The sequence below is a fragment of the Taudactylus pleione genome, unplaced genomic scaffold (genome assembly GCF_031769625.1).
Source record: "Taudactylus pleione unplaced genomic scaffold, aTauple2 ptg000016l, whole genome shotgun sequence".
NCBI lineage: Eukaryota > Metazoa > Chordata > Amphibia > Anura > Myobatrachidae > Taudactylus > Taudactylus pleione.
The window spans coordinates 28442872-28466150 of NW_028284418.1; the positions used below are offsets into that span (position 1 = coordinate 28442872).

General features: G+C 43.8%; 1 protein-coding gene across 9 annotated transcripts in view; it reads right to left on the minus strand.

The window, feature by feature from the left end:
* LOC148541905 (uncharacterized) overlaps positions 1–23279 on the minus strand; it is a 165025-nt gene that overhangs the window by 21175 nt on the left and 120571 nt on the right. For 6 of the 9 annotated variants that reach the window (XM_088475402.1, XM_088475437.1, XM_088475384.1 and 3 more), the window contains 10 exons: positions 21989–22141; positions 19914–20012; positions 18737–18781; positions 18299–18340; positions 12887–12913; positions 10500–10580; positions 5499–5534; positions 2261–2314; positions 2116–2169; positions 63–89 (listed from right to left, as the gene is read on the minus strand). In XM_088475402.1, the coding sequence (XP_088331528.1) occupies positions 63–89; positions 2116–2169; positions 2261–2314; positions 5499–5534; positions 10500–10580; positions 12887–12913; positions 18299–18340; positions 18737–18781; positions 19914–20012; positions 21989–22141 (618 nt within the window). The remainder of the gene's footprint in view (positions 1–62; positions 90–2115; positions 2170–2260; positions 2315–5498; positions 5535–10499; positions 10581–12886; positions 12914–18298; positions 18341–18736; positions 18782–19913; positions 20013–21988; positions 22142–23279) is intronic. The other 3 variants (XM_088475446.1, XM_088475449.1, XM_088475428.1) reach the window with 1 other exon arrangement.

Here is a 23279-nt window from a genome sequence, read left to right on the forward strand (position 1 = left end):
CCACCTAACTATGTAGTGATTAGTCACAGACTAAGATAATTGAGAGTAAAATGCAGACTTACCCGACTTCCCTTCTCACCAGGTGGTCCCTGAAAATACACAAAACACATATCCATCAATATAAGTACAGTGTGAGAGTGGCCTGGTGAGTGGAGACTAGCAGTGTTTAGAACCACCCTTACCCCTAAATTAATAGGAGACCCTTCGTTTTGGGTTGACAGCTCTTAGTATGGGCTTAAGGGTTAATGAAAGCAAATCAGCTCCCACAATAATTCATGCTACTGCTTAGATTGGCTGTGCTAATCTAATCCATATGCTTTATGTTATTAGCTGTAGCAAGTGGATAGTCCTCTACAGTAACTATATTAATCTGTCATGGCAGGGGCAAATGCAGGATTTCTAGAGGGGGGTTTCCAAATGCATGATTTTAAAGCGGGTGTGACCAGCCCCTGAAAAGGGCATAATTAGCATTTAAGATGCTGCCTCATACAAAGTGCAGTTTATGTAATACATCAGGCATATATGGGGCCAGTTATCACAATAAGCAGTTAGATGCGGCACTAGGGCCAACCCGTTGTAGCTGAATGTTTTTTTCCCCGGATATGAGCACCAGCCCACAATCCAAGTCCCCTGCTCTATGGACCATTGGAACAAGTTTGTGAGTCTGGGGGAGTGGCAGAAGAACCTACCACCACACATTAGCTACCCTATACACTGGACAGTGTATGTAATACAGTATTAATACTTAAGATAGTCTATAGTACAGATTCTAGATGACAGAGTCTAAAAAACTAATTTTCTGTATCAAACATATAGTTCGGTCAAAACCGTATTACATACTACTGATATAGTGGTAATGATTGAGGCACTGGGCGGGGAAGTGTGTGTGTGTGTGTGTGTGTCTTTGGGGGGGTGGTACAGGTAACTAGAACCCCACCTGTGTTTGCCTATGCATTTTGTTAAGTAATGAAAACAAATAAAATTAAATTACCTGCACTCTCATACTGGAAGGTACAATTACGCGGAATCAGTATGTAATGCCGCCAGATGTATTGCTGGCGGACTAAATACCAACGCTGGAAGCCCAAACCATCAGGATCCTGGACTGGGGCTGGTAAGTACCCTAACCCTCCCCTTGCCCCCCCAACCCTCCCTTAGTGGTGCCTCCTAAACCTAAACCTCCCGGGTGGTGCCTAACCCTAACCTTCCCTTCCCCTAGCCTAACCCTTCCCAGGGGGTACCTAACCCTAAGACACTCCAGGGTGCCTAAAACTTACCCTCCCCCCACGGCTAACAGCTAACAGTCCCCGCTTACCTTTATTCGGGATGCCGGGCGTCTGGATTTCAGCATCTGGCCAAAGATAGGCGTCGGTATTTAGACGCCTACCTTTAGTACAGAGTCGGGCTTCCAGCATAAGGATTCCGACGTCCGGCATTCCGGACGCCGGTAAATAAACTGTATCCCAATTATGCTCCCATCCCCAGAACTTGTTTTGCTGGGCAGACTGGTGTCCTGTATCCTGCAATCTGAAACTGTTGTTAGAATGCACCTATAGTTATGCTGCATCAGTCACTATCTCACATTTGGCTTCCTAATATTATAGAAGCCATGACACTTAAATACCTACAATAAGAATATAAACACATATAAAATTTGCAGAGCCTGATTCTGATCCACACGGTATCATGCAGTTGGTCGATGTTTTAAGTACTGTGCATGTGTCCTCATTGTAAACGCGCCATATGCAGGAGGGAGAAGAGCATGTGTGAAATGCCCTCCCCCCACCTCCTATGTTATCCCCTACCCCTCCCTTTCCAGGAAGAGGCAGTCTTGTTTTCAATTCACAATGGCCAATGTGAAACTGCTCTATCTGGCCATCTTGGATTCAAAAAGAAGTTACTTCTTCCCCAACCGTTGGCTGAGATGCGGAGAAGAGACTTTTAGAACTGAAGAGTGTGTGTTACCTTAAAGGTGCACTGAATTTCCTCCATATCCTCACTCAAAGTTGTATGAGAGAACCTCTGATTTAGGAGAATACATTTCTCCAAGGCACACAGAAGTCAACCAATCACAGTACACATGTCTATATAAGCATCACCGTGCTCTGCACTCACAGATGGTCCTGATGGCCCAGTTGGTCCTGCAACTCCAGGATCTCCTTTACTGCCCTGCAAAACAAAGTAAGGATTTTCTTGTTTGCAATAATTTGACAAAACTAGCCAAGTCCATGTGATGGGCACAAACAGTATACGTACGTACCCTTTCCCCTTTTGGTCCTGCTGGTCCTGGAACTCCAATTGGTCCGGGTGTCCCCTATTATACAGAGAGACAAGAGATTATTTAGTATACATTTGGTCTGGTTCTAATGTGTACAGTCAGGAAACGAGCAAGTAGAAGGAAAATCCATTTATGCAGGCATTCAAGTTATCTTTGGCTAGTTACAGTTTTCAGCATTGAGTCTAAACAGATCTTCAAAAAACATTAGGAGAAGATATAAATAAGCAGATTAAACATTGTATCATTTAAGTGAATGTATAACAAGCATTAAAACCAAATGTATCCGAACTGTCATCCTGTCCGCTCAAGGCTGAAAAGGGTAACTTGATGAAGACATATTGGTTTAGTCACATGTTTAAAGCATTGACACTATTACAAATTAAAATAGAAAAAAAACAACAACAGGAAAAAGGTTTTGCATCATTTCAAGAAGGTAGCTTAGCATGCAATTTGTAAATCACCATGCTGCAGAAATGGATGCACTTACAGAGATCAAGGGTCAGGCCACATATAGTTTGCATTTCACTTCTTCTAATGATTCCCCTCACACTAAAAACACTTGTTGTATGAACCAGTAGATGCAGGCAAAGAGCTATTGTGTTTCATGGTCCGCGTTACTGAGATATGTTGACAGCAGCTATACTGTAGAGTCAGGTAGAACAACACGTTCATCTCCCCCTTGTGCTGTTTCCAGAAAGACAGCTCAGAGCACTGTAATGTAGTGTACACACTGCAGCAGTGAATCGCTGTCTGGCCGACCCACCAACCAACTGACTGATTTGGTAAGTATGCGGATGTCCTTAGTCACTTACAATAGGCTGACCAATGCGTATGGCCAGAGGAAGCAGTGTGACGTCATTTCACTTGCTTCCTGTGGCTAGTATATGGGGCGTTCACGGATATATTGTGTTTACACACCCGCTGATGCGCTGAACAAAAAATTGTTAGTCGGATGTATGAACGATTTATCCTACAGTGTCATAGTCGGTAGGTAATTAATAAACAAAAAAAATTATAGAAAAAGACTAAGATCTAGAGTAAAATAAAAATTCCATAAATTATTGTATGCCACTAAGAAAGTATTGCTAAACCTATTATGTTATAGGGTGCAATTTCCAGGAACCGGTGTGATTTCAATGTTTAAGAATGTTGATATAAAGCACCAATAATTAAAAAGGCAAAACAACATGGTTTTGATTTTTAAATTATTGTTGCTTTAAATCTATGGGCCTAATCACTGAAATTACCATATTACATATACCGTTATGTCTTAATTCATAATTATAGACCGACAGCTCTTAAAACCTTTATATACTGTGCTGTTCCATAAGGGCTTCTGTAGTCTTCATTTTAAAAATAGGTCCCATCTGCAATGTGTGTGTTTTGCTCCACACCATGGGGGTCATTCAGACCCGGTCATTAGCGCCGATGCGCTCGGACCGGGTCGATGGCCCCCCACAGAGCATGCGCACGACGGCGCCGTCGTGCGCATGCGTGAGACCCGCTACGACCGACAGCGCCGGTCGTAGCGGGTCTCGATCCAAAGGGGGCGAGCTGTCGATGTTGATTGACAGCTCGCCCTGTTTGGAAGGCGGGCCGGGGGGGTGGCAGCCCAAACGGAGGCGTTCCCATGGGAAGGCCTACCGTTTGGGGGAGGCCCCACTGACATTACTAGTGGTGTCAGTGGAGAGCTTCCGGCTCAGGCAGAGCCAGAAGCTCTCCGGGGCTTACGACAAGGGAGACCCTACCCTAGGGTCTCGTCGTAAGCCCCGATGGTGGCGATGGTCTCTGACCATCGCCACCATCACCGGAGCAGTCGTTAGAGCTGTGGGTGTTAACCCACAGCCTAACGACCGCAACAGAGGTGGGCGGTCAGGATGCAAGCGGCCACCCAGTTTCTGAGCGACCGATTGCATCCTCCGACCACCTCTGAATGAGGCCCCATATGTATGTGTGAAGATCCCCTGAATTTATCACAATAGTAAGACTTATAGGGGAGTGGAATGAAAAAATGGAGGGATACCCTGTGATATTCCATTGCCATGTCAACAGGCTGGTCTAGCAAGTCTGGTGTGTTTGAGATTCCTTTTACAGGCTACACCTGTATGTAATCTGCACGGATGGATCATGGAATTATGAACTTACATCAGCCAAATACAGTGCAGATAAAGGAACTGTAAGAAACAAATCCATACATTTATGGCCAATCCTGGTATAAAAGCCAGAATTAATAATGAATATGGGTAAAAATAGTTGTCTTCTATACAAAAAGCTATCTATCTATCTATCTATCTATCTATCTATCTATCTATCTATCTATCTATCTATCTATCTCCGTAGAAAGTTACATTGATTGCATGGCGATCAGAGTTTAGGGTATCAAACCACGTGGGAGGAAGTACAAATGCTTAGAGTATGTACCCTTATAGAAAAGTCTGATGATATATTGTTGTGGACAAGCTAGCACCTAATTTTCTCATTAAGGCTAGAGCTATATTATATTAGTAATTTGTTATTGTGCATTTGTGTGCATGGAAATTTGGATTTGTTAACAATGGATCATGTGATGTATCTCATACAATTCATTTCTCTCCTGGGGTTACACACAGGTAGACCTCCCAAATGTACAGACAAGCAGTGGGGAGATGTCTTTGCTACACTGCCTGTCTGTAAGTGTGGGAGGCTTTTGTACCTAGTACTAGCTGTTTTTAGTCCTGTGATTAACTCTATGAGATAAATTCCATCATTTTGAAGTGTGTGACATGTGCTTGATGTGTGTGTGTGATATGTGCTTGATGTGTGTGTGACATGTGCTTGATGTGTGTGTGTGATATGTGTTTGATGTGTTTGATGTGTGTGTGTGTGTGTGTGATATGTGCTTGACGTGTGCGTGTCACTAGTCGGACTGTCATGTAGAGCAATGTGTATTTTGTTTCAACTTAGCACAACAGTAACTGGATCCAACTAATTGTTTCACTGCAACTGAATCATTCGCTCACATGGTATGTATGTTCCATTGCTTAGCAATCTAACGAATAAGGAAAGCTATTAGAGCATTTTCACAAGATTTTGTTTTTAATTCAGTATAAATTAAACTGGGTTTTTCTGTTGCTTGTAGGTTGGGGGGAGTCATGTGATAGCGAACAGGCTGCAGATAAGAACAGATGGGGCAAGGCAAGGTAGGAGAGATGTAGGTTAGTGTAATGGAGTTAGGACTCACCGGTGGACCAATTCTGCCGTCTATACCTGAAGCACCCTGGACAGCAGGGCAGAATGTGAATACACATGGAGGGGGCAGGACAATGGAAGGGGGAAAACAGGGAGGGAGGGGAGATGTGAGTGAAGCAGCAACTGAAAACATACATTCACTTATATTCCCTTATGATCAGAGTCAGCACTGAGAACACAGGATACCAAGGTAAAAGTGCAGGTGTTGTTATTGCACAGTGACACAGTAAGATCAAATAAAGGTTGACCTATTATATATGCAGGAAAACAACTGTGACGCGGGACACTTGTTTTTGGAAATGTAGTTGATAGATGGTGGTACTGACTAATGTCAAGTCTGTCAATCACTGTTCAATAAGTGATCTGGCATAAAATACAACTAGCAGAGACACCAGGTATTTCCAACTCAAATTGTAAATGAGGCAGTTATGGTAATATAGAAGTACGAACTTTAAATAGTTGTTTGCTTTGTAATATAATTATAGGTCTAATACAACTATTTTTATTTGGCTAAATTACAAATACTTTATCTTTCAATTATGTAGAAACATTAAAACTGATGCCCTAAACCCTTGTAAGCCACACTTATTGCTTACCCAAGCTAACAGTATAGCATCCATTCACTTGAGCTGCAATGATTTATAGAGGACATTGCAGGTGACATGATTCCCAACCACCCCCATCCATGCTGATAAATGCAGAAGTTGACACAATTACTCACCACACAGCAATGCAGGGCCTGCACATATTACCACTGTCTATTTATTTGGTCCTATGTACTATAGTTTATTACAACATTGGGTGGTACTCAAATTTACTGAGCAAGCAATTGTGTCAAGTGTAGGATTCCTTAAATATATAGAATACAGTGTGATGGTTCCGACTAGCGTTTTAGGACATTATTACATTAATCAGCAGATTCTTCCATTCATGAACGGACGGTGGACAGGTCACATCTCAGCACAGCCAAAGCACAATTATAATATGTTATAAGCATATTGTCTTTAGAATTTTTCGCAATAATACAATTAAGAACAGTGTACACAGCAATTCCAAGATTCATCTATCAGGCTTTTTTTTATGAATTGGTTGGAAAATTTGGGGAATAAACTAAACTCAACAGATAAGAGGAAATTACCTGTTTCCAAACAATAGCAAATATCTGTACACTGCAACTCATATAACCATAATGTGGAGTTAGGGGTTAAACAGCTGCACTGTAGAAAACAACATGCTGACCATTAGTGTGGTTACATTCACACCCCATACAACAAGGTCCACATCAGTGGCAGCGCTACAGTGGGTGCCATGTACTCTGAGGCCACTACTGAGTGGTGCAAAGCCAGGGAGGCTGGAGCAGCAAAAACAAATTTGGTTATGGGGACGGACAATGTTTTATCCTGCCCCTGATTCATATAGTCTAAATTGTATCATTTATATGTTTGGTGTGAACAATAAACTGAAATATCTGCGCTAATAAATAATGAGGAGAATTGATATAAACAGATCACCACCAAGAATATATAAAAATTTTTATAAACAATTTAATATAATGAATTAATAATTTGACCGGTCAAAATAGCAACAAACATAATACAATCACATACAATATTTAATCACCTACAGTAATTGATATTCGACTTTTAAGGATCAAACGTTAATAGGATTACTAATTAATCCCAAATTGATCTCATGCTATTCCATATTCAGATTATAATTAGCAAAAGTCTGAATAAATTAAGATAGATCTAAAAGAATCTGAAAAAATCTGATAAAATCCACTGAAGGAGGTGGATCAAAAATTGTAAAATTTTTTATATATATAAACAAATTTATTTTTAAGAAGCAGAAATGTTAATCCATAGTGTCCGCATCTATGTAATGTATGAAAATCTTCAGTCTCACCCAGTAAGATCAACTGTATATTATGCATCTCGGGTAAACTGTATCCTTGCTTTAAGTGAACATATTACATCCACAACTCACGATCCTGTGCACGCAAGTAAATAGCTGTGAGTATCGGAGGAGGCTACGAAGAGACGGGATGTAAGCGGCTCCTTAATGTTCAATGTACCAGTGTCAGTCCGGCCGCGTCTCAATCCTGCCTCAAGATGGACTCTTCTTTGGACCCATCCGTAGTGTATATCGGCACCTACATTTGATCCTATCATCCCCTCACTGGCACGTGAGATTTGTGGTCCCGCTAGGACAACAGCTGGCTACCAGGAGTTTGAGGCAGGATTGAGACGCGGCCGGACTGACACTGGTACATTGAACATTAAGGAGCCGCTTACATCCCGTCTCTCCGGAGCCTCCTCCGATACTCACAGCTATTTACTTGCGTGCACAGGATCGTGAGTTGTGGATGTAATATGCTCACTTAAAGCGAGGATACAGTTTACCCGAGATTCATAATATACAGTTGATCTTACTGGGTGAGACTGAAGATTTTCATACATTACATAGATGCGGACACTATGGATTAACATTTCTGCTTCTTAAAAATAAATTTGTTTATATATATAAAATTTTTTACAATTTTTGATCCACCTCCTTCAGCGGATTTTTTCAGATTTTTTCAGATTCTTTTAGATCTATCTTAATTTATTCAGACTTTTGCTAATTATAATCTGAATATGGAATAGCATGAGATCAATTTGGGATTAATTAGTAATCCTATTAACGTTTGATCCTTAAAAGTCTATTATCAATTACTGTAGGTGATTAAATATTGTATGTGATTGTATTATGTTTGTTGCTATTTTGACCGGTCAAATTATTTATTCATTATATTAAATTGTTTATAATTTTTTTTACATATTCTTATCTTGGTGGTGATCTGTTTATATCAATTCTCCTCATTATTTATTAGCGCAGATATTTCAGTTTATTGTTTGCACTTTGACACACCTGGTAGCCGGGTGTATTTTAGTGTGCCACCACAGGCACACTGTCTGTATCTGCTGCTTTAACTATATTATTCATCCACACAGATGGTTACTTAAAATTTGTGAGATTTGTGGTTTACAATTTATATTAGCGCTGAGAATTTGATTTTGGATATGTTTGGTGTGAGACCAGCTGAAAGTCTCTATAAGCTACGAACTATGGGCCTGATTCAGACCCACTCGCGAGCGGCTGTCCGCTCGCAAGTGGGTCGATGTTATGGACTGAGCATGCGCACGACGGAGGGAGCTCCGTCGTGCGCATGCGCCAGACGCGACGAGCGAAGGAAAGTCCTTCGCTCGTTGTGTCCGATCAAAGGGGGCGTGCTGTCAATGTTGATTGACAGCACGCCCCCTTTGGTGGGCGTGCCGGGGGCGTGCCTCCCTGACGGGGGCGTTCCCACGGGAACGCCTCCCGTCAAAAGCCGGCCCACTGACATCACTAGTGATGTCAGTGAGAGTGATTTTGGCTCTGATAGAGCCAAAATCACTCCGGAGCTTGCGGTTGAAAACCTCAACCGCAGGCTCCGGCTCGCAATTTCGATGGTCGCGATGGTAACGACCATCGCGGCCATCACAATGCACGCTCGTATAACCTGTGGGTGGTGACCCACAGCTATACGAGCGTCCAGGAGGACGCTCCATGAAAATGGAGCCCGGCCCTCATTCAGAGCGTGCACTCTGCTCAGAGCGTACGGCTCTGAATGAGGGCCTATATCTACTTTATCTTCATAGCATAATTTGATATACTGTATGTGTATTTATTATATAGGGCCATATTCAATTCCAGGCAAAAAGTCCCGAAGTTTTCGCATGCAGGACTTTTCGCCTACATCGCTGGTTTTGAATGCGAAAAAGTATTGCGTGCGTCCCTGCTTTTCCCCGTATTCAATTAGAAATCGGCGAAAACGGGACCCAGCGAAACTCTAACATGCGAAAAGTCCTGTCAGAAATGGGGAAATCATTTTTTTCTTGTGAAAATAAGTAGTTCCAGCAAATTTGGGGGACATGAAAATGGGTGTTAGCATATTTTTAAGTTGCTAAAGTGAAGTTTTAAAAATCAGAAAAAAAACACCTGCCTCAAACAGCTGCAAACTTAAAAACACCTGGGGCATACTTAGGCAGGCTTGCCTACCCTCCCGATTTGGCCGGGAGCCTCCCGATTTTCGGGTGCCACTCCCGGCCCCCCGGAAAGGCAGGCAAGTCTCCCGGAAGTCCCTGACCCTCCCTACCTCCCTCCTGAAACAACTAGAAACCCCCGCAGCGGGGGGGCCGATGACACGATTCACGCTGAATCGCGTCATCGTGGCCCCGCCCCCTGCTTCACAACACTGAAAATAACGGCATTGTGAAGAGGGGACGGAGCCACAATGACGCGATCATGCGGCCCCGCCCCCGGCTCCACCCCTAATGGGAAAAACCTGACCAGCCGCGCCCCCGGCTCCGCCTCCAATGGCCGGCCCGCCCCCCGCTGTTAGCCGACAATCAGCTCCCTCCCGGAAGGCTGGAGCTGATTGTCGGCAAGTATGACTTAGGGACCCCCCTGGAGTCTATTTCGCTAGTTTTTACATTTGTTCCCCAACTTTGAACTTTTTCGGCCCCAAAACGAAAGTACTTTTTTGGGGTGATCTAAAGTATTTTTAAAACTTTTTTGATGCAGTCTACCTTTTGGGGACTGTCCCAAGGGTGTAGGGGGGTTCCCACAGCTTTGCACCCCAAAACCCCAATTCTGCACTTTTTTCGACTAATATTCATATGCAAATATTTTTCGCCAATTCCAATGCATTGAATTTCCACACCGGCGAAAAGCCTTTGGAATTGAATACGGATTAAACTGTTCACATGGCGAAATGACGTCAATCGCAATACTTTTCCGCAGAAACTGACTTATCGCGGCTAATCAAAAACGGGCCATAGTTGTTTAAAGGAGTTCTACTCATCCTACATTGAGCAAATATAGTTTGATTACTGTTGAAGGAGAGTCAAATAGGCATGTTGTTATGCCCTTAGTGGCATAGCATAGCATTACATACAACAATGTTACTTACTGGTAAACCCAAAGGACCTTTGTCTCCTTTGTCTCCCTGGCTGCCCTTCTCCCCTCTTACACCACTCTCTCCTACTTCACCCTGGAGAAAACAGACAAACAAAATTGTCCCAGAACAATATAATGGATTATATTGGAATACATTGAACCTTAGTCTTACAGAAGTTGCACTGTGATACAACTATTAATCAAATACAAAAATATAAAATATATTTAATATTATCATAATATTGCTGCTCAATTGCAGTGTACAATGCATTAGAGATACCTCAGGTTACAAGATAAAAGACAATGCAGAGTTAGATAGCAACACTTGGGACCACCACAAGCCTATTCTGCATAATGGTAAATGTGGAATTTGTCAGTGTGCCAGTATGACTATAATACCCCTTTTACAGTGACATTAAAATCCCAGGTTTTTGCACGTAAACTTGCATCAACCCGGGATTTTTGTCAGTGTAAACAGATCAACCCAGGTCCAGTGAACCACGGGTCGTTCCCGTGTCACCCTGCAGTGTAAACAGCGCGACCCACGTTACGATTACCCGGGTCGTGCCGCATGCTAGCTGATTGGCCGGCTACAGTGGCGCTTGGAGATTTCATCATCTCCAAGCGTCCACTGCAATGCAGGAAGACCCGGATCACTGTAAACATGGGTCCGATGTGAACGGTGCCAACCCAGGCATAACCAAGGTTGGCGCCGCAGTGGGAAAGGGGTCTGTTCCGGGTGTTCCAAATCCCAGGTCAGACCTACAAACAAATTTTGCTACAATGAATTGCACACCTCATGCTGAGTACACACTGGCTGACATTGGCTGATATATCATGTGTGCACCGGCCAGTGTGTACAGACGATATGTCTGTGAATGACATCGTTCACAGATATATCATGTTGGCTGTGCAGCACAGCCAATGGCCGATATATCCACTTGCTGCAGAGGGTGCGGGTGACTGACAAGCATAACTAGGCGGGCACATGTAAATGGCCGTCCAGTTATGACGTCAGGCGTGACACATCGGGCCAAAGATTGGTAAGTGTGTATGCACTTACCAATTGTCAGATAGGAGTGCGGATTGACCGGATGGTTAATCGGTCCTCCTAGTGTGTACCCGCCTTCAGTCAGCACCCCAACCTTAATAATTTACCACTTTGCTCTTGGACCACATCTACTGTTCTGGGATGCTATTATGGTAGATAACCACAAGGGGTTGCTGGTTGGCTAATGATGATTATTTCAGTGATACCTTCAGTGATATTAATGAGCTTTGCTTGCCAAGGCCGTTAAATGGTAAATGTCTGGCTCAGACAGCCACCAGTACATGTACTTACTAGGAAATTTGAAGTACCCTCCTCCCAGAAGAGCAGGTAGATTAGTATAGGCAGCAATGAAGATCCTGGGGGTAGAGATACATATGTGTGTGTAGTAGGGGGGGTTGCTACCTAAGATGGAGTAATGCAGTTGCAGATTTTACCTAGGGTCTGCAGGGCTGTAGCCCCAGTGAAATCCATCACCTCAGGGAGCCAGTTGCAGTTCGTGACTGCATTAGCTACACTGTGACTGACAGTGACTTCCCACTGGAAGCACCACCTGCCAGTCACACACAGGACATGCAGCCACAGCCAGGAGGAGGTGTTTCTCCCCCTGGCACTGCCAGTCCAGGCTGCGATTAGCAGAGAGAGCGGCTTTTAGTGGAAGATGCTGCTCTGCCTGTCGGGCAGCCCTACATGGATCTAGGGGCTGCAGCCGATGTAGTCCCTAGAAGCCAGTGTTATGTGCATTTGCAGCGCCACTGCCGCTTGTGCGCATGCACTGTTCATGGTGCCTGCCAGATCTTTTGCGCAGACGCCTGTACCCAGACGGCCGGACCAGCAGTGGTAGCCCCCCTCATGCAAGAGGGTAGGAGCCGCTGCTGGAGGAATGTCCAAAAAGTGGAAATCCATTTAAGGTCATCTACTGTATAATCATTGTTCATGTTTCCTGTATCATAGCAGCTGCTAATCTAGCTACTGAGGAAGTGTGCAATGTATATTAGATTTTCATACAGACATTAATTTTCCTTTAGCCTAGTAAGTAAATAACTAAGGACCTATAACTGTTGCGTAACTGCTTTGGTGAACCTTGCTCTGTTCTGTTGAGCATGTGTGGGGGCTGGCAGCTCCATCACTGTGGAAGTGAAACCTCATATGTGCTCTCATGCCCCAGCCTCCTCGCATGCTCAGAAAGGCAGTGAAAGGGCCAGAGTAAGGGAATGTCAGTTATCTCCTGGACCACTGGCCCCGGGCCCCATAGTAGCCATAAGTGCTGTCACAGCTGTAGTTACATCCCTACCATCAGGCTTAGTAAGGGAAAACCCTGCTCAGGACTATGTTTAGGCATCAGTGTTTACCTTTTGTCCAGGAAGACCGGGTGGACCCTTTGGGGGGAAAAAGACACACATTATTTATCGGAATTATACAAGGTGACATTTCACATGCTATAATGAAAAGTGTAGCTCCAAAGGATAGCAGATAACTTAGCACGTCAGAACCCAGCTTTACCACACTAGTTTCAGCTAGATGACAAGCACACTCTTTGTTTTGTGTGTAAATAATAGGAAATACCAGAGTGACATTAGAAATGTGATATATATTTATTTTTACCAAATAATTGTGGCACAGTGGTTAGCATTGCTGCCTCATAGCACTGGAACAGGGGTTTATTTTCAACCAGGGCACTATCTGTGTGGAGCCTGTAGGATCTCCAAATGTTTTGTGGGTTTCCTCCCACAGTACAAAACATACTAGTAGATTAATAGGCTGACAAGAGATGGAGGAGAATGATTCGGCAATGTTTGGAAAGCACTGCGTAATATGATGATTATGATATAGATATAATAATTGCACTCTCAATTATCACTCAGTAGAAAATATCTTCCAGTGTAATAAGCAGCTGAAAAATGTAACATGGAAAGGCGGGCAACAGCAAATCCAGCAGGGGGCAGCAAAGGCTGAGGAATAACATACAGACGTTTACCAGTGAAGAGCATTATGCATATTAAACAAGTAAACAATTTTGTCTTAACGTATTCATTTTATGTATCGTACACAAAAACTGCTCTCGCTTTCTATTTCAAGTTATGTTTCTATTTATACTTAATGTAAAACACTGCAATCTGTGCTGGCACATTCAAAATAGAGGAAAATAATAATCTTGAAGTTGACACTAAAAATATCAAAGTGGATTAGAATGCTATTATATATAGAGAGCATTTTTTTTGTCGCCAATTACCCCCAACTATTACCATGCTCAGTCGTATTGCTCAGTATCACTCACAGTGACAGCACATCATTTTCAAAGCTGGAAATGGTGTAGCGCTAAATCCTTTTTGTCGTTGCTGCGCCCTTTCATCAGCGCAAGTTTTTCTACAATTTTGCTTAAGAGCATAGATTTACCAAGCAAGATGGCAGCATTTACGGAGGAGCTCAGTTTGCACCAGCTGATGAAGGGCTTGCCAGAGAGAGGGCATTACATGGAAAATGAGGCTAAACTAAGCAGAATCTTAAGATAAAATTAAAAAGTTTAATATATTTACAGCGATAGCTATAAAGTGGCAAGTTGTTGTTGTGACAATTTTGCAGTCGAGCTTATTCAAAGTTGCATGCATACTTGCCTACCCTCCCGATTTGGCCGGGAGCCTCCCGAAAATCGGGTGCAGCTCCCGGCTCCCGGAAAGGCAGACAAGCCTCCCAGCAGCGGCCCACCCCTCCAGCCCCCCCCCCCGCGATCATATGAGAATCCCCCGCAGGGTGGCGGGCCAGTGACGCGATGGATGCCGAATCGTATCATTTAGGCCCCGCTCCCTACTTCACAATGCCGAGATTCTCGCCATTGTGTAGCGGGGATGGGGACAAAAATGACACAATGGCGTAGCCATGTGCCCGCTCCGCCCACAAACGCAGGCCACTCCCCTCGATTTTGCTGATCTGGCTGCCCCCTCCCGGAAGAGGCAGCCAGAATGTCGGCATCTCTGAAGTAAGGCTATATTGCGCTCACAGAAATAAATGGGGATATTCGCGTGTATGCAGAGTTGCATGCATCTATGGTTACCACCTGTCCGGGATTACTCCGGAAAGTCTGGAAATCTGGAAGTTGAGCTAAGGGGACAGTAATGTATGCTACACAGAGGGAGCTGAGGGGACAATAGTGCATGTAACACAGGTGGAGCTGAGTGAATGTCACACAGGGGGAACAGTAATGAATGTGTCACAAGGGGAACGGAGGTAACTAATCAATATGTCACAGGGGGAACTGAGGGGACAGTAATGAATGTGACACATGGTCAACTGAGGGGGCAGTAATGAATGTGACACAGGGGGAACTGAGGTAACTAATTAATATGACACAGGGGGAACTGAAGGGACAGTAATGAATGTGACACAGGGGGAACTGAGGGGGCAGTAATGAATGTGACACAAGGGGAACTGAGGTAACAGTAATTAATATGACACAGGGGGAACTAAGGGGGCAGTAATGTGCACCTGCTGGATAACCTGGAAAACATGACCAGTGTGGGGTCCTGAGGACCGAGTTTGAGAACCACTGCAGTAGACGATGTGTGTTGTGAGCGATATTGATGAAATATTTCCTTGAACTTGCAGGAGTGCCGGACAAACGATATTGGGTGTACACACTAAACGATATCTTTAACGATATCGATATCATTCAGTGATGTCATCCTGCCAAAACCCTGAACAGGAACTTTCTGACTATATTATCAGATTGGCCTGTATGTTTGCAGCGACCCGCGGGAGCGCGCATCGTTGGTCGTCTGATGCATTGCATACACACTGGATGATATGAATGATATATCCTATATACTATATCGTTATCGTTCAAATTGTTCACTTTTATCGTCTAGTGTGTATGTCCCTTAAGTCAACAGTACTGTCCAGAGGTTTCCTAATTCCTTGACTCTGATCCATATAAAGGGGCATGAAGGGGCTCTGCACTGGCATATAGGTGTACCAGAAAGCTCTGATGATATAAAGGGGCATGATGAGGCCCTGATGCATACAAATGGGCAAAAGAGGGCTCTTTATTATAGTGAATAGATAATGACCTGAAATTTGACAAAATGGTTGTAACTATTAAAGATGTGCGCCAGACCATTTTTGCTGGATTTGGATTTGGCTCTGATTCGTCATCCGGCTTTGGATTTGGATTTGCCAAACCGCCGTGACTGGTTTTGGATTTAGATTTTTTTTACAAAAATTTACAAAACAAAAGCTAAAATCACATAATTTTGGTTGTTTTTTGTTCCTAGAGTATTATTACTCTCAATAACATTAATTTCCAGTCATTTACAGTAAATTTAGACCACCTCACAGCTCACAATATTGTTTTCACCATTATTGGCCAAAGGCTGCAGTGAGCTGGCTGGTTACTAAGTGACAGAGCAGCAGCACAGACACCACAGTATAAAGCACATCTATGAAATATTGCCATAGAGCAGTGGCAGAATTGAAAGGTAGTGCAAGATGGATTGTCCTTGGGCCCTCTCTCCCACCCAGTGGGGTACGGTCAGCAGAGTCACAGTACTTGTATACACAGTGGGCTACTGCCCAAGGAGATACAGTGCTTGTATACACAGAGGGCTAAGGCCGAAGGAGTTACGGCGCTTGTATACACAGAGGGCTAAGGCCCAAGGAGTCACGGTGCTTGTATACACACCTGGCTAAAGCCCAAGGAGTTACGGTGCTTGTATTTACAGAGGGCTAAGGCCCAGGGAGTTACGGTGCTTGTATACACAGAGGGCTAAGGCCGAACGTGTTACGGCGCTTGTATACACAGAGGGCTAAGGTCCAAGGAGTCATGGTGCTTGTATACACAGAGGGCTAAGGCCCAAGTAGTCACAGTGCTTGTATACAGTACATAGTGGGATACAGCATAAAAACACAGGGCCTGATTCAGAGCCGCTCGCTATTTGCGGTCGTTCGTTTAAAAAAAAGGGGTGGCTATTCAAATGAACCGTTCGCACTTTGCGGTCTGTTTACGCCTCTAAATCTGAATCTGAACGAGCGAGCAAAACTTGCGGTCGAAATTTTGAAAAATACGCCCCCTGGCCACTCGCATCATACGTCATGTCCTCTATTTATTAGATTAATCGAGTACATCGAACAGCGTATGAACTGCTCGCTATTCTTGTGGTTGGTTTTTTCAACCGCTATTTTGCGAGTAGTTCTGACTAAAAAAACCAAGTGACGTGGTCGCTGACGCTGCTGTATTCATTATGCACACCCATAAAACGCCCGTTTTGACCTTTAAGCACACCTGCGTTCTGAATTCCACTCCCCGTTTTCAAGCACCTTCCCCTGTTACCACCCACATACGCCTCCTCCTGTCAATAAAAATAGCAGACATTCGCTATTTTGCAAACAAACGATTTTCGGCCGCACTGACTGGTTCGATGCATGCTTATTACAATCCGTATGCATGCGCAGTTGTGCGAACATCGCTCAGTGCGAACGAGCGGCCGCTTACGAGCGGCTCTGAATCAGGCCCACAGTCTTTTTAAACTTTTATTCATTTTTTTTTTTAAATATTATTTTTTTTACACTGGAGCAGATGAGCATGAGTACAGCGCAGCATACATCAGCATGCCTTGTACACACAACCACTTCTGAGTCTGGACACAACCACTTCAATCAGCAGAGTAGAGCAGCATACATCAGCGTGCCATGCAGTGTGCCCCCTATATACAGTCACTTAACAGCACAGCCACTGTTGTGAGTCTGGAGTCTGGACACAGTCTACTACAGCCACTTTAATTAGCAGAGTAGTGCAGCATACATCAGCTTGCGGTGTGCTCCCTACAGTCACTTAACAGCACAGCCACTTGTTGTGAGTCTGGACACAGGCTACAGCCACTTTAATTAGCAGAGTAGCGCAGCATACATCAGCTTGCGGTGTGCTCCCTACAGTCACTTAACTGCACAGCCACTAGTCTGGAGTCTGGACACAGCCACCTTATTGCAGAGCAATGAGCAGTGTGCGTGCCGAGTAACAAATGGCGCCGAGTCCCGGCGGCGCCTTATATAGAACCAAGTCTCGCAAGAATCTGACGTCGGGAGGATGACGTTCGGCCTTGAAGTGGGATCGAAGTGGGTCCGTGGCTCGGGTGGACTCGTAGCCCCTATGTTCGGAGCGTATCCCCTATGTTCGCTCATCCCTAGTAACTATATTTACTAAGATTTTTAAAAGTGGAGATGTTGCCCATAGCAACCAATCAGATTCTACTTATCATTTATCTAGCGCAGTGGTTCTCAAACTTGGTCCTCAGGACCCCACACAGTTCACTTTTTGCAGGTCACCTAGCAGGTGCACAGGTGTATTCATTACTCACTGACACATTTTAAAAGATCTACAGGTGCAGATAACTATTTCACTAGTAATTTATGTGAGGAGACCTGCAAAACATGCACTGTTTGGAGTCCTGAGGACCGAGTTTGAGTACCTGTGATCTAGCACCTTCTAGAATATAATAGCTAGAATCTGAATGGTTGCTATAAGCAACAACTCCATTTCCAAAAACCCGCACTTTAGTAAATATACCCCCTAGACTCATTTCAATTTTGGGGAGGCATCTTACAAGACTAGAGAGCAGATGTGCAAATTTATATGCGTAGTGCGGTCCTATTACGCTCACCAATGCAAGACCAGTGTGTTCTGTGCTGTACATCAAATGCATGTAATTAATGAAGACCCCAGACTTGAAGATGACAAACTAGCAAAGCACAAGATTAACTGTATAAGGACTTACCACAGGTCCAGGAACACCGGCAGGGCCAGGTGGCCCCAATACCTAGAATAAAACAAACATACTAATGTGATGATTAACTTCAGCATGCTGCAGTCACATTTTTTACTTAATGAATTAATAAAACTAAAATACAAATTAGCTTATTTAATATAACTACTATTAAAATACACATAAATATGTGTATTTAGGATGTCAGCATAACAGCAATGTTTCGGGCACATTAAGCCCTTTATCAAGCATGTCACTGTCATGCTCACATGCAAAATAAACATTTGTACTTTGCTTATGTTTAAGCCATATTCCTTCAATCTAAATAGCTATTTCTCTGGCACCTGGATTTATTTTACATTTGGATATGAGTGCCCAGCTTTTATTGGCTCTTTCTCTCTCTTGCTCACCTATAAAACAAGGGAAGTTAGGAGTGTGACAATCGCTTACCGAGTTCCCAGAGTCTCCTTTTTCTCCAGTGTCGCCCTTCTCTCCCTAGTCACAAAGTATTAATAATATAGCTTTAGTTGGTGTCAATAGTCAGCCATGTTTAAACATCAGGAGAATAAGAAGCAATTGCCATCAGAAAAATACTTTACATGACTTATAACATTTCCAGATCTAAACTAAGGTCAGATGGTTGTAAAGCAGGTCATGTTAACTTGTACACCCTTTTCTCAAAGGTGGCACCTTTTGCCTGAAAGCCCATATTTTAGGTCTCTAAAAATCTTGACTATAATATGAAAGTTTTGGCTGTTGGTGTGTTTGGAAAAAGAATAGGATGAAATAAAGCAGTAGTTAGACATGAAGCAAAAAGAAAAAGATTACAGCCACATTAAAGAAAGGGGTCAATTAAATTAGCAGCAAGTTGCGTCCCTCAAGACATTTTCATGGCAAATTTGTACAGTCAATTGCATTTGCAATTCAGCTCCAAACTCACAATGCATTTTCCTAACAAATTCACGTTTTTTTTTCTGCGATAAAAATGTTTGGGACTCAATGCAGAACCTCTGGTAAACCCCTGTAAATGATGGGGTATGTGGAGGTGCAAATGATGTGGGACAGGTATGTGGAGGTGAAAATGATGGGGTACAGGAACGTGGAGGTGTAAATGATGGGGGACAGGAACGTGTTTGTGTAAATGATGGGGGACAGGTACGTGGAGGTGTAAATGACGGGGGACAGGAACGTGGAGGTGTATATGATGGAGGACAGGTACGTGGAGGTGTAAATGACGGGGGACAGGAACGTGGAGGTGTAAATGATGGATGGCAGGAACGTGGAGGTGTAAATGACGGGGGACAGGAACGTGGAGGTGTATATGATGGAGGACAGGTACGTGGAGGTGTAAATGACGGGGGACAGGAATGTGGAGGTGTAAATGATGGGGACAGGAACGTGGAGGTGTAAATTATGTGGGACAGGTATTTGGCGGTGTAAATGATGTGGGACAGGCATGTGGAGGTTTGCATATCCTGCAAATTGCAATTTTGAATTAAATCTTGTATTTTGTAGGTGCGCGATTTCATCTAATTGTAGTGACCCATAGAGTAGCAATGTCTTGTATACATTTCTAAAGTTACTGGGTGTCAAAAATCTATTAAAAGAAGAAGAAGCACATTTTTACCGTAAGTCCTGGAAGCCCAATTGGACCAGGAAGACCTGGGGGTCCTGGAACTCCTTGGTCACCACGTTCTCCTTTTTCACCAGTGGGGCCATCCAGTCCCTGATACAAGAGCAAATGACTCATTAAGGCAGCACTGTATTTTACGTAGATGTTATTAGTATTACAGTAAAGTAATATAGTTTGGCAAATTGTGCCGTATATGTAGTGAAAAGCTATATAAAACCTATACAATGTGCATACATTATACTGTTACTATTTTGGTATTCTGGTAGTTATTTTAAAAAATAAATAAATAACAATAAATCTTACTTAAAAACTATGCTACTATTGCTTAGTGCTGGTACGCCATATGTCATTGTGTTCTTATAATAAGTTATGGTGGGAAAAAACACATTGTATTATTTTGGATTTAGAAACAACTACAACTGCTCCATTGATCGGAATCTACTTTTCAAAATGATTGGGGGTCTCATCCATAAGACTGATAAAATGGCATGCATCGACATGCAAAGTGGCAGCACAAATATTGGGGGTGATCTAGCACCCACAGCACTCTGGACCCCCAGTGGCCTCATCTTCCTTGATGAAAGGAATATTCTGGCACTATATAAATATATGTTGTTAATAATAATAATAATAATAATAATAATAATAGGGGAGAGACAAGCAGAGAACGTTGAGAAAAACTATCATCTGCCGGTTTTGGGGGCCACATAATGAAACTAGCCTAGTGCTGCATTGGCGAAGGTCGGCCATTTTACAGGTAGATGCACCGTTTATAGGGCGGCTATTTTTTTGGGGGGTGGCGTGATAGTCGTCGGCGTTGGCATTTCTACGCGTACCCTCAGGAGGGTGCGAACAAAGATGTGCAATAAACCTGTGGTTAGGGCACCCAAACAGCAGTTTGGGTGCCCTAACCAGGACTTTAGACGGGTTTGACCATTTTACATGGCTAAACCCGGTCTAATAGGGCGTGAAGACCGCTATAATTAATCGGCGCCCAGAACAATTGAATTGCAACACTGGGCACCCCTTAATTATCGCCTTCCACACAACAACTGAATTTCTCCCACAGAGCTGGTGCTGTAATTGGCAACCTAAATGCAGAAGTTCCTTTTCTAGATTAGACACAGAGGGCCTGATTCTGAGGCAGACGGAACTCTCCTCACGGAGGCAAATAGCGATTTTTAGCATACAGTGCTTGCGCCAAAGCGAATTTACTCACTTTTGAATACCTACGATTGAGTCTGAGTCAGAGGGATCTCTGCCAGCTCTAGCTTTGCATGATATTATCTGAAACTGGGCAGCAACTGGGCGGCAACATGCAACAGATTTGTCTCATGGCAGTATTATGAGTCGTGTGTACAGAGAATGTAGGCCTGTGCAAGTACCAATAAAAATGATGATGTTGTGGCGGTTGGCCTAAAATCAGTGGGCGGCACAGTTTCCCACTTGAGGCTGGATGGATTCTCGCATTAACATAAGTTAATAAATCTGGCTTCCTGGGCTTCACACAAAAGTCACTTTGCATCGGACTCAGTCAGCCCCGGAGTGATCATACTGACCAATGGCGTATTTAGAATGGGTTCAGGGGGTGCGGTGCACATGGGCCCCTGTTTAGGGGGTCCCACACTGCAAAACCTGCACCGATATATAGTTATTCTTACCTCTCCGTAGTCTCTGGTGTACTGCGTCTGCCAGGTGATGCAGAGCAGCAAAAATCACAGGGAAAATGGTGCAGCGACCATTTTCCAGATGATTTGTGCATGCACAGTAGAGATGTATCCCGGGAATAAGGCGCAGGTACCATTTTCCTGGAGACCTGCACATGCGCAGTAGATTCCGGCACAAAACCAGAGTCTATGCCAAAGCTCTCTTAAACCTCCCATGACACTGACCTGTATTTTACGTGGCTGCTCCATTTTAAATCTAAACTTTGATTTTGGTTTAGTTTCAAGTTCAAGATGCATCCATCCTAAATATATAACTATCGCTCAATGTGTGCTCCAGTGTAAAAACAAAAGTAGTCAGAGTATTATACAAAATCAATTACAAGTGTGTTACTTGTTACTTACAGGTGAACCTGTTTCTCCTACATCCCCTTTATCTCCTTTTGGCCCTTGTGGTCCCCTGCTGCCTGTTTCTCCCTTTGGTCCTTGAAGTCCATCCTGTCCAGAAGGTCCAGGTGGACCAGGAAGTCCGACCTCACCGATTTTCCCCCGAGGTCCCTGAAACCACAGTAGGGATTACTTCTTACATGTCACATCTAATCATTAAAAAAGACAATGTCAAAATGAAAATAAATGGTAGGCTAAGCTTGAACAGTGTGGTATCACGCACCTGTTGTAGTCTTAGTGACATCAAATGGAAGCAGGAGAAGAAACATTCATATGAAGTCCAAAAGATAACAACACACCTTTGTTTTAAAACAATGTGCTTCATTTTAACAGAAAAAAAGAAGGCTATCCAATTTGTACTGACTTCTGCGTGATTACTTTAGAAAATACTTCTAAAAAACTGACACTGATAACTGCAGACTAAAGTCAAAATGCAAGGACCTTTCATGAGATGACACAACCACTTTTATCAGTTATCATTTACAGTTACAGAACCATCTCCATTATTTATCATTTACAGTGCCTTCGTTAGGTCCATTATACTTGTTTAGCTGCCGGTTCAAATCCCGACCGCGGAAGCCTGACAGGAGGAGATCCCGATGAAGGAAGGTTAGTATCTTAACCCTCCCCCTAACTCTTCCTAGGTGGTGCCTAGCCCTAAAACTCCCGGGTGGTGCCTAACCCTAAGTCCCCCCAACGGTGCCTATACCTAGCCCCCCCTTCCCGCACCCTAAACCTCCCGGGGGGTGCCTAACCCTAACCTTCATTCGGTGGCGCCTAATGGTAAACCCCCCTCGCCCCCCTAACACTAACCTTTCCAGGGGGGTTCCTAACCCTAAGTCCCCCCAGGACGTGCCTAAAATTACCCCCCCTGCCGCGGCTCATACTTACCTGCCTCTGGTCTCTTACATTTGGGATGTCGGGATTCCAACGCCGGTATCCTGATTCGTGCAGCGATATCGGCATCAGCATTTTGCATGGCAGAGGGATGCCAGCGTCGGTATATTGACCGTCAGCATCTCGTCCACCGGGTTATTATCTAAATCCCCTTGCAATTAACCTCATTGCTTAAAAAGTCATTATACTATTGTACTGGAGCGTTGCCAGAACCCTGTGGGCCCTACAGCAACATTTAAAGCAGTCCCTCCCCAATGCTACTAGAAACACAGCTCTCCACAGTGGTTGTTAATTTTATGACCCACTATATTGCCTTAGTTAATCATTATTTTAGGCACCATATAGTAATAGT